Source organism: Varroa destructor, unplaced genomic scaffold (assembly GCF_002443255.2).
Source record: "Varroa destructor unplaced genomic scaffold, Vdes_3.0 BEIS01000001.1, whole genome shotgun sequence".
Taxonomy (NCBI): Eukaryota; Metazoa; Arthropoda; class Arachnida; order Mesostigmata; family Varroidae; genus Varroa; species Varroa destructor.
Genome location: NW_019211454.1, coordinates 9,597,485 through 9,609,900, shown reverse-complemented (window position 1 = coordinate 9,609,900; position 12,416 = coordinate 9,597,485). Strand labels below are relative to the sequence as shown.

The 12,416-nt window shown below is 40.0% G+C and overlaps 1 protein-coding gene across 2 annotated transcripts in view; it reads left to right on the top strand.

Moving 5' to 3' along the window:
* Positions 1 to 12,416, top strand: part of LOC111251662 (uncharacterized) — a 62,281-nt gene that overhangs the window by 13,956 nt on the left and 35,909 nt on the right. The window contains exon 1 of one of the 2 annotated variants that reach the window (XM_022808443.2): positions 3,229 to 4,534. The exons of the other annotated variant lie outside the window; for it this stretch is intronic. Within the exon in view, the coding sequence (XP_022664178.1) occupies positions 4,328 to 4,534 (207 nt within the window). The 5' untranslated portion in view covers positions 3,229 to 4,327. Of the gene's footprint in view, positions 1 to 3,228; positions 4,535 to 12,416 lie in introns of those variants that run through there. 2 annotated transcript variants of the gene reach the window in all.

Here is a 12,416-nt window from a genome sequence, read left to right as displayed (position 1 = left end):
ATATGTATATATATTTTTTTTCTTTTCAAATAACGGGAGCGATAATGGAGAAAATTAAGTTTTTTTTTCATTTAAGAACCAAAAACTTATTAATGGTTTCCTTTTTCTAAGATTTCAAGTTCGGTCGAATGGATACCAAGAAGAATTTAAATGAATTCTAACTAGTGCTTTATGATATACCTAAATGGTATATAAATGTATTGACTGATTACTAGCATTAGTTTGCTGCTTTGACAGAACGAATTAGGTTATTCATAATGCACAATATTATTATTCGATTTCAGTTCTTGATGTACAACTGTTATATTACATGCACTACATATTATAGAATCGCTTGTGCTTAAAGTAGAGTACGCAACTTCATTGAGTACAAGTTTACTGATAATAACACCTGTTGAAACATCTAAAATCGAACACAACAATAATATATGTGTATGAACATATGTAGGGCACTAAGAAGGCCAAGCTGAATTAATTTATTCCTATTTTATTTTTTTATACATATGTTTTTATTTTTCTATAGAATTTATACATAACTGTTCATTTTCGAGAAAATAAAAGCAAATTGATCTGACTTTAGATGAGGTTGATGGTCACTAGGGTTGTGATGAAAGCTATACCCGAAGCTTAGCAATACATTTGTACAGAATATAGCGCGCGTGGCCTTACACAAATAACCGCATATAGCGCTTCCTTTACGCATACTACGCTGTTCTTTCTGGCGATTTCTATCCCATCTATTCCCTGTTCCCGTCTATTTGCTCCCGCTTTCATATTCGCCCCTCCCGTTAGAGGCTCCCAAGAATTCTTTATCCACACAACTTTCTATTTTTATACTTTCCGCCCATATAATCTACTGCCACTCGTTTTCTATTTAATTAAGTACCCGCATATGCCGCATTTCGTGGCAGGGTACTCAAGCGTCTATGCAGGAAGTTCGAAATTCACCGTTGACACGAGAGAACGCCATTTCGTCTCTAGACTTGTCTCACGATCGTTATGTGCGCTGTCGATATAGGCGCGCTTTGTGCCCTGTCCCCATAGCGACGGCACCAACAATTTGATTCGCTGATATAGAAGCTTACTCGAGGTGCGTGCATGAAGGGAGTGACCCAAAGAAAAAGGAAGAGGATAAGCAAGCTTCCTATCTCCCAGGGCTTTGCGCACCATCAACCCATTCACGATAGATGAGCAAAGCCTTCCAATCTGTCTGAGTGCATGTTCTGAAAAAGGGGTCCAGGAGTCCCGTCTTTAGGGCTTTTGCGTCAAAAAAACAATAGACAGTTTAAGTTGTTGATTCCGATGAATGACATCTATATCATAAAAGTATAGAGATTACAATTTTGCATGAAGCAAGAAGCATGGAGCAGGCGTCAGGCATGGGTCGGCAGTCCATTAGTGTAGTTTTCTTGGAAACTAAGAAATCTGCTTAACGACAACTGGTAGTGGTTTCATGAAGTGTTTACAGGTTGGGCGACAGGAAATGGTAGTATATGTAGCACACAATCAGGTCGGATCGATTCGGATCGGACTGCCTTGCTCAGTCAATCCGATCCGAATCCATTGCAAAAAGTGGTCGATTGACCGACAGGACAGTGTACTAGAAATGTTCTTGAGCAATCATTTGATCAATCAGGTAGAAAGCGGTACACGAACGCAAAGAAGATGGCCAATGAACGCTTTATGCCAACTGTGGTAGAAAATGTATTTGTCTGTAAGTTGCTATTACACATTATGATCCTACTCCGTTTAAGAATGTTTATGATGTCAGCGATTTTTTATTTTAATAATACTGCGTATAATTTCTATTATGCGGGATTCTTCTTGCGACACTAATGGTGTTATCGATAATGCTTCTCTTAGGTATTCGTTGATAATCATTTCGCCTGTGTTCTCTATTGTTGATTTACCTGTCTTCAAACCCTTCGATTAGCGAAATTGATTTTTAAAACATAACACAATCATGTTCTATTTACTAATAGACAACGTGGCCTCAATCTGAAAAATCTGTGTACTTTCTATAAGCAATTTAGAAATGTATGGTTAGTTATATCAAAGATTCTCAGATTCCATACAAGTATGGTACTCAGATAGCCAGGCATAGATAAGCGTCAACTCCTACACATGCATATCCAAGCTCAGCCACAACGCAGCGCAGACCGCACATAGTATATGACTGTACCCGTTGTGTTCGTATAGCACCACAACCATAAGGCCTATTGGCCACCTAAAATCGAAGAGCTATCTGTACATAAACGTTGGAAGGCCATGCCCCCCTAACCAAATCTTTGATGGCTGTAGTCTAAGGTGATATTTCTGCCAATGAAAGTAAGATAAGAATCGACTATGTGCTTGTAATAGATCGGCTGTACGGTACCCGTACGGCCGATCTACTACCAACAGCATGTTCAGTTATGGATATAGCTGTGCAGTGGAAGCCGTTGTCTACTAGAGGTGGCCACAACGCCTAACTTCCGCAGATTATAGTACAGGAACTCCTCCCAGAAGTGTGCCATGTAGTCATCGAGGGAAATATCTTCTCTTCGGAAGTCCTAATTGTTCATATCTACTGCTATATTGTCCTTCTTATGATCACTATCACACTGTTCATAGATGTAGTTTGTCCTCAAGCAATGCATCTCCGCCGTACGGATCAGTGGAGACATCAGGAAATATTTGTGATGAACGCCGAGACCACTATTCTGTTCTCCGATAAGGACAGTCGCGTGGTTCGGACCGTTCGTACATCAACAACGACGCTATATAGGGGAAGAGGCCTTCGGCCTACAGGAGACGCTAAGGATGATGCCAGTGGTTAGAAAAATGGACGCAGCAGCGAAGAGCAACGTATGGGCGTAACGAGTGTCTAAACGTCGATGACATGATACATATACATATGTATGTATATACATGAACAGCGAAGTATGAATTGATAATAAATGAATTTCTACAACGCGAGCATAAATAACTATATGGGCGAGCATCCGTACATCTTTATTAATACCTTGTTAATGAGTGCCCCTCAATCGCATCGATGGCGGTCAGTTAAAAAATTCGGTGGTTCCAGCGGGTGCAGGGGAGGTTCTTGTGTACTGAGATTCTTTTTCAATTGGGATTCTTGGCAACTGGTAGATTGTCTTCGAAAAGCTGCTATTGTGTATCGGCTTTTTGCTATTGTCATTTACATAATGTAAATAATAATTAAAATTAAAGAGCAGAATCTCGCTTCTCACACTGCGCTTATGTATTTTATTGATAGTCATTTAACTACCGGAGCCAAGCGTCGAATTATTGCAAGGTTTGAATTTCAGCTGGCCGTATAATACAAATTAGATCAAGTAACCCAGTTGGCCTTCTAATTTCCTCAACGAATTTTCCGTTTGTCACTGCAAGATCCATAGGAACAGGAGCTGCGGCGACAAATATAGTTTACGGCCACATCGCATTTCATTCGTCAAATCTTAAGGTCCTGTTATCAAGCGTTGATGGCAATCTAAAACCGTTTAATTTGAATATAATACTTTGAGAAATCTTTTGACAGTCCGAGAAAAGTCTCTTGTATTGTATGTTTTTCCAACTGTCTAGAGGTTTTTCCCTCATCCTGTGCATTGGGCATGTCTGGCAGCGGCTAGAATAATTTTGCTGTCATCGACGAAATCTTGTAAATTTATCTGCTCTATCATACATTGCAGTAGAGAATCGTTATCAGTAGCTCTCAGCTGTAGCTGTCTGTTGCTAGCGGCTCTGCTGGGCGCAGGCCTGACGAGAGCAGCCTGATTTGATCCGACGCAACGAACTAAATGATGATACGAAAGCAACGTTGACTTTGACGTTGATAATAATATCCATATCGACGCCGAGCGGAGGGCGGCAACCCCAAGGAAAACCGGCTTTTCAGATCTGGAAAAAGTTGGGCTTTCGCCGGTTACTGGAACGGTTTCGCACGGCGCGAGACCCAATTTTTTTCTGGAAACCTCGTATCCCCCGTTGAAAAAGCAGATTCTTGCGAATCCACCGATCAGATGCTGATGAACCTTCGACGGGATAACGTAGTGTTGTTACGCACCCGAGACAAAGACAGGAGGCAGGAAAACGTTCTTTCTCACGAATTCTGTATTAGGTTGCCGTTAGGACTTACGGTTGACTTTTCAGGCTTCTCATGCGATCACATTGAATGAAGTGAAAGTGCACCTTTAAGTTGAACTATCCCTCCTGTTATCGTGGCTGTATACGTGGAGTTGGTAGTACAAAATCGCAGCTAAAGCACTCGAGCTCGACAGGAAAGCCGGCAGATCCAGCCGTAAATTCATAAAAAGTAGTGTTTGCAATGTTTCGCCGTGTAGAAACGTTCTGCGGCCTGCGTGTTTCTTTGGTGGCGTCAGTTTTATTTTTTGCGGTAGCCATCGTGCTCGTACAGCAGGCCGCGGGTCACGCGCGACTTGTTGAGCCCCCGTCGCGAAACACACTTTGGAGGTTTGGTTACCATGCTGCACCTAACTTTGAAGATTCGGAACTGTTCTGCGGTGGAATTAAGGTACGTTTGTCGCACACCTGGGATACATTTGTCCCGTTCGCAACTTGGACAATGTCCAAATTGTGTATGATAAATAGACGTGTATATTCAGCAAGATTTTCTACGTATATTACCTGGTTTAGTTATCGCAGTAGATAAATTTAATGCTGATTCAGAATAATTTACTTCATCATGTAGCCCATCTATAGAAACAATAATAAATGTGGTTGCATTCAGCGTAAAGATCAGTCATTTCCTATGCGGTAATCAGCCTATATGGTCGCAGAATAAAAAAATAAGTTGACTTAATGTTATACCGCTTCCAGGCCCGAGTAAAGCGAAAACGTAGTACCTAATCTGCATTCATACACGAATGCGTATTGAAATAGCTACAACTTTCAAACCGCCGTACCCATGTAAACTCAACCGAATCGACCACACCGATCATGAATAATCATGGCGTCATATAAACAAAGGTTTACAACAACGGCCTAACATGACGAGAGCGGATAAATTCACACATGTATATATATATATACCGTTGCTAAATCACAGAATTGTTCTGATCATAAAATATGTAGTAGCCAAACAAAAGGATCAACCACAAAACAGGCTCTAACACACCTTCCGGTTCCACACTGCCGGCTGCTATAGAATTTAGTGAGTAGTAATCCATTGAGACGTAACTCATCTGCATGCAGCCAGACAATTGGGTTTTATTGGCATTCGGCAAGAGCTGTTCCCTTATGCTCTACTGTAGTGTACTGCCTTATTGGCAATTCAATGTAAAATATTCACATAGTTATTGTGCTTCACACTTCCATCACACATAGTCAAAGGTCTTTCGAGTTGAACACAGGTCTACTATAATGCTAACCCTGCACGATTACCATGCGGTACTGTCATCGGCTGTCGCCCACGTATGATCATAAACCGCCAAGACAAACGAGGACTGGTAAATACGGCGGCAATACAAAAAACAATCGCTTCCCTAAAGAGTTAAGGAAGCGGATTATAGGACTTCATTGTTTGGCCTACTTTTTTTTTTCACTGTTAGCTAACGGCGGGCCGACGTCGATCGGCACTGCACAGAAGAAATCAGCCGCCAGACGGCTGATGAAGCCTATTATTGATTTCATCATAAATAGATGAACGTTGCAAAATGTTTAATTCTCCAAATGTAATAACAAGACGGCTCATTAACTAAATCTGTAGAATGAATGCTTGTGCATATGCGAAAATTCACTGTACGAGCACACATAACATCATCACGATATCAGGGGGGTGCTGGCTCACTTGAAGGGGCGACTTCGTTACCGAGGGTTGTTAAATGACGAACGCCGGAAGCAGGGTCCACTGGTTCTATTCATAGTCACCTGTCATATAACAACAACAGTAAGGGCACCAGTAAATGGATTAGAAATAGTTGAACGAGCAACATTTGGATACGATCCACCTTTTGGGCGGTGGAGGCGGCAGCGGGCTTATTGTGAGCACATTATATAGCACATGAATTATAGAAGACGCATTCACCTCACAGACGTCGATGAGCCAAACAGGGCTTACGGAGCCTCGTGACCGGGAAAAGCTTTCGTGCATTTGCGTACTGGGCTTGAAGTAAATATCGCACTAGATCAGACGTCATTAAACATTGGCTGCTAATATACACATATATTGGGGGGGAATCTAAATCCGAACTTTTTTGCGAGTTGTTTCTAAGGCTGCATAAAAACAAAGATTTCAAGAAATTTTTTTCCAGGTACTAGAAGTATCACTTTTGATGGCCATGTTCGTTCAATACGGCCATTGCCCTCCGCCATTATAGCTTAGGTTTGGTGCCTAAACCAGCCATAAGCTATTTTCAAACTATTATTTCCTCAAGGCACAAATCTTCATAGTACAGAGTCGTTAAGATTTCGTTCAAATACACTATTTGTGAAAAATTCTAGTGGAAACACATTTTGAGCTGATAACAGATAAAACTCCGAAAATGCAGGAGTTCAGATCAGCCAAAAAAATCGTAAAGGTGAAAAGGACGTAAGAAAATTAAGCGTTAAAAAAAACAATTATTGGAGTTTATTCGGGCATCTATATTGGAAATTGATAATCTGCGTTTCAAAATGACAATGTATTTTCATATTGAAAAATTCAAATGTTTTAGAAGTGACTTTAAGCCATTTTGATCAATTCGGTGATTCGAGCTACTGAGAATCTTTAGCCTGATGGAAATTTTCGTCGAATTTTTTAGATACCGCTTGAAAATTTGCCGTAGCGTAGACTGTCCATTTTTATAAAATTTTAAATCTTAGCAAGGGTTCGTTGCGTGTAAAGATATTGCAGAGTAGCTGACAATAGCCCAAAGTATGAAAGTTCCCACCGACCTGAATTGGTTATTCCGTTCTAGAAAGGAATGCCTTTTTTTATCATCCAAAACGACGGATTAGCGGATGTCCATTATGACAAACAGCCCGACAAAGCCTATCCATATTTCAAAATCGCTTTCTGTGGAGGACGGGACAAAAATTACTTGGAAATTTGAAAGTTCTAATTTTACATCTCTTGAAGTAGCAAAAAAGCAGAGACGAGTAAGAGGATAAAAATTAACTGAAAATTCTCAAACTTCAAGCTATATATATGTATTTTCGACGTATATATATATATATATATCGAAAAAGCATTGACTGTTTTTCCAGCCAGTATCACATATATCAAATAATATGAGTCGGATCGGCGTTGGTGTCGTTTGAAGGCTAAAAATTTTAAAATGCTGGAATATCTTGCTTTGATTTAAGATAGAGCGATCTGAAGGTAAGTCGAACTTCGAAAAAAATTGTTGTTATTCTACAATTTGATGACAATAGAAGCACAAAGGTTGTCAAGGCCCACAATAAAAGTTGCGCTGTTTATGATCGAGACGCATTATCGGAGGAAACGGCCTAAAGGTGGCTCTATCGCTTTTGTCCTAGAAATTTTCACAGACGCCTTTTATAGTGATCGAAAAAGTACCGAAGAAAACTTATTGTTTTATCGCGGAAGTTAAGCAAGGCGAACACGTGAGCAGCCATGATCCAAACCGTTTAAAAAAACTAGGTACAAACGAAGTTCAATGTTTGGGTGCCACGTGAATTGGTACAGAATTTACTCGATCGCATTCCTATCTGCGAAACTCCTACAGAAACGTAATAAAATCAAGCCATTTCATGAACGATTGATTACGGGTTACAAAAAACGTATAACATATAACAATAATATGCAAATAAGAAGATAAAAAAAATGCAGTGCACAATTCATGGCGAAACCCGGATTGACGCCGACAATCAGAAACGAATTGTACGCTAAGGGTTTTGTGCCCCCTGTGCAAAATGATTGATTCGGTCAATAACTACCAACTTTACAACAAATTATTGAACCATGACAACACTCGACTACATATATATTGTTAATTACTCGGAAAAAATTGAGAAAGCTTACTTACACGGCAAACTTTAATGCGTTCACTGTGTGAGCCACATCATGCTTCTCCCCCTCCGGCCTCTGCCGTGAGATTAATTTCAATGGGGACACACGTAGGAATCACGTGTCACAATTTTTCGGTCAGAAACCATAGCGATTCTACAATGATGAGACTATGACGTTATTACAAAAATGCGTCTCAATCAAAATAATGCATATTTGGTTTAACAATAATATTTTACAATATAAAAAAAAAATACTTGTTTAAAACTTTTGGCATGAAAACAGTCAGTGCTTTTTCTACAATCGCAGCTGTGTAAAAGTTACTAATTGCTAAGCACAGAATTTGAGTTGTATAGGCTAACATAGCTGAAGAATAATCAAAAACTGGATTTTTTTAACCAAACAGCAGTTACACAGGTTCAGTCTTCAACTTTTCAAGTAAATAAAAATGTAAAGAAATAACGGATAACGTAGAACATTGAGAAGAGACTACCTTAGCGGCACCGCTTGCAGCATAAATAGGTCAGCTTTACAGAAAGAAAGAACAAGTTTAAATAGTTCTGATGAAAATTTATAAGTGACCGCTGTAAAACAAAGCGTTCTACTCTGAAAGGTTGTGGATTTATAGCGGATTGAAGAAACACTTTTGTAACCTAACTTGTAATTTTTTGACCGTGGAAGAAATAGAATCATATACTTTTTGTTTTGATAAACGTTTATGACCTCATAGATGCATCTACGTTTCTACACGAAGTTGTGAAAAAAAAAAAACTTGCTGTTTTTGTGGGTGATCACCTTGCTGGGCTCACTAGATTTCATCATTTTAAACTAATGAAAGCTCGCTCAGAGGGGCTTGATTCGCGGAAGTTGTTCCAAGGGAATGAGAAGTAAACTGCTAGACACAGAAGCGCATTCAGAGTTTTCTCACATGTTGACTATATTGACCCGCCAACCACCCAGTACGTTGTATCTGTGACACGTATTTGTCGTCGCTTGCGTATTTGTATGATGGTTCTTATCCATTATTGTTGCCTACAGAAAACAGTTGAATGCCTATTCACAACCTATATCACACTATATCATGTTAGTACGGAAAGATCATAGGAATTAACGTTTATGCCGTTGGCTGTAGGTTTCGAATTGACTACGCGAGCCTTTTCCCGCCTAGAGCCTCACAAGTGTCTCAACACCTTCAGTCTAGATTGTATCTGCAAAAAGAACTAAGAACAAATTGAGCGGGCATTGAATATCAATAGTCTGTTGTGTGGCAGGAGGCCACATGATCAAAACGGTACCCGCAAACCTGCCTCCTAGATACATTTTCATTAGCGACATGTACTCCACGTAAGCTACAAATTACACCTTTTAATTCCCAATAATTGAATATTATCTTGGCGTTCTACTATATTGAGATGATTAAAATGCTTACTTAATGAACAGGCCACCCTTAAAGCTTCGCGACTATACCCAAATTTAAACCTTTGCTATACACAAGCTGTACCTGCTACAATATTTAAAAAATGTCTTGTTTTTTTATTGTTATTTCTATTTATTTACAGTCCCTCTCGACTCAAGTAATAAAAGGATGAGAAGTGTTTTTTCCTACTACGCCGTACTATTGTCATTTCCCTACTTCGATAAGCACTTAAGTTCCAATTAGATGGCAACAAATGGACACCGTTCTACCTCATTCCATCTTTCACTGCAGCGTTACTCCACTGACGCCTACGGCCTATCTCTCTTTCTCCTGATTATTTTTTCAAGTTGGCTTTTTTGCTCAAAGAGAGCGAATCTGTCCTTCGAAAAGACGCAGCAGTTCTATAGGCAGTCCTGCTCCAGTATCCATCCGCAATACATCTACTGCATAACAGACCGACCCCGGCTAACGAGAGTCAGAAGTCGCTGGCACCGCGTCTGGTCCACCCTTTTCCATACAAGGTAAGGCAAAAGTCTCCGGACAGCTTGAAAAATAATTTCATAATAGCTTGAAGCAAACATACAATGCTATCGACTTCTTCAAACTGCCAAGAGAGACAGCCTGTACGTAGAACAAGTCTGCAGCTGGTGTTTGGCTGACCACTGTACGCTATTGTTAAGTGTTTGCTTCTGCAGTCTTCTTTGTGGCCCTCGCCAGGTGATCAGCCAGGGCGAGTCAATACAAAAGCATTAAAGCATTTTACTGCCTTTAGCAAGATCGCTCACGGGCAGAACCGTGGCCGCGACAAACCAGAGTTTAGGAAAAAAGAAACTTCAGCCTCAAACCGAGGGTGTTCTTGCATTTATAGTGGAGTTGCACTAAAGTCGTCAATCAAGCGAATGCATAATCGACTCGAAATTACTTAGCATGGACCATTGTCGACTCGAATTATTACAGACAGGTGCTAGGGCCTTGGACAAGGCCGTTCAGGGCAGCTAAAGAAGAGACCCTAGGCTAGTTTTTAGGAAGTCTTAGGAGATATTAAGGATGGCGGAAAAATGGTAGGTTATTGTTTTTTTTTTTCTTTTATAGAACACTGACATAGGGTCAGTTTAACACAGTTCCGATATTTGTAGCATAATTGTAAACGCGCACCAGTTAATTCTATGTATGGACTTAGGGGGGAAGATATTTAGATATCCTTAATTGGTATAGGTAAATGCCTACCCGGTGTTTTTGCCTTTAAAAAACCGTTTGTGAGTTTTAATGCAGACCGTACCGAAATTCAAAATATTGCCTTTCAATCATCGAGTTTAGCTCAAGGGAGTGTCTTTCCTACGTAATTAGTGATATGTCAAAAAAATTCAGGTACACGTAGATATAGCAGAAATAAGTAAAAACGGGCCTATTACTAACATATCAAGCTTGCCCTTTGAATCAGCCAATCGATAACTACAGAGGAAGCTAGCAGCTTGTATAGTAATACGCAGACCCATACATACTGAATTTTCAGTAAATTTACTCAAAATACATAGATAACAAGACGTTGTAGCTTTTCTACTCAAATATTCCTACCTAGTAATTATTTTTGTAACTAGTGAAAAAAGCGCTCTAGTAAACTTTTACGCAGCTACTTCTTGTATAGACGTGAGGAGGCTTCTCCCATACCTGTTTCAAGTATTTATCTATTTACGTTCCCCCCTGAACACAGCTTTTGCCACCTCACAAACCGTATTCGTAGCTACGGATTCACATTCATAGATCTAACGTAAAACTATTTCCTTGGTCAGGTACCCGAGAGCGAAATCGTAGATCCTAATCAAGCCTGACTAGCCTAAGGAAAGCAAAAAAAAAGTTTAAGTTCCAACGATCACTGCGTCGACATTATTTAATGGATAATATATCCGTCAGAAACTAACCAGAAATCAAGTAGTATCTACCAATATATAGTTTGATTTATTTTGTATTTCACTGCAAATCAATCTTATCTTGCGTCAGTAAAAAAAATAATACAATCGAGACCAGTTCGTTCTTAAGTCGCCATATTAAGGCGACATTTGGCTACGAAAAGCCAGTGAATATCCGATTGATTTGTAAAAATTGTCCGGCAGCATTCTGCCCTGCGCGGAACCCCTGCGCTGATTAGTCCATTAGTCCCAATGTAATTAAAAGCTGTTCCACTTAGTTCAAGGATTTCGTATAGCTATATACGCATCGCCTTATGAATGCGCATAGTATTGTCAGCGGTAAATAGAAACTTGTACTTACAGAAAAACGATAACAACCATAAGGAATTGGATAGCGGTTGACAAACGTTACAATCAGTATTTACTAGTTCGTTGAATACCCCTCAGATTGTCATGTATTTCTGCGCACCGCAGCCACGATACGGTGCATGAGCAGCAAAATCATTTAAAAGTACAGCTAACTTCGAACTTATCTTCATATAGCGTCCAGAGCCGTACACTGAACAGAGCCGAGAAGGACGCTTTGGAGATCATGTTGCCAGTGTATCTGAACGCCTGGCACCAGCAGGATGCTGCCGTGTAGGCCGACAGGTGTGCATCTTTGTCATTTTTCTGAACTTTCGCTATTAATGAACGAAAAAGGGAAGCCATCGTTAAAATCGTTAAGCTATACTAACGAATGGCGAAGGCCACGATATGGTCCGACATAGGTCATTGTTCATTTCGACTAGGAAATTTCTGTCAGTGACCTGGGTTGTAAAAAGCGAATCTATATTTTTTACGGCTGTAATCCGGACTGAGCTGGATAGGGCGGGTGCACAATATTGTATTACTCTTACAAGAAGAGACGAAACGATTCGGAACGCCGATCATTGTCCTCGTAGAGAAAACAATTTAGTCAGCGGCTTTACTACGGGATCATTTAGTCTTTTTCTTTTTTCGGTAGGTAAATGCTTACTTAATTATGGCTATTAAATAGGATATCCGTGTCGTTTACTGATGGTGGTTACTCGTAATTAGCTATATTTTGTAGAAAACAATGTAGCTTCGAATCCTCTATGTT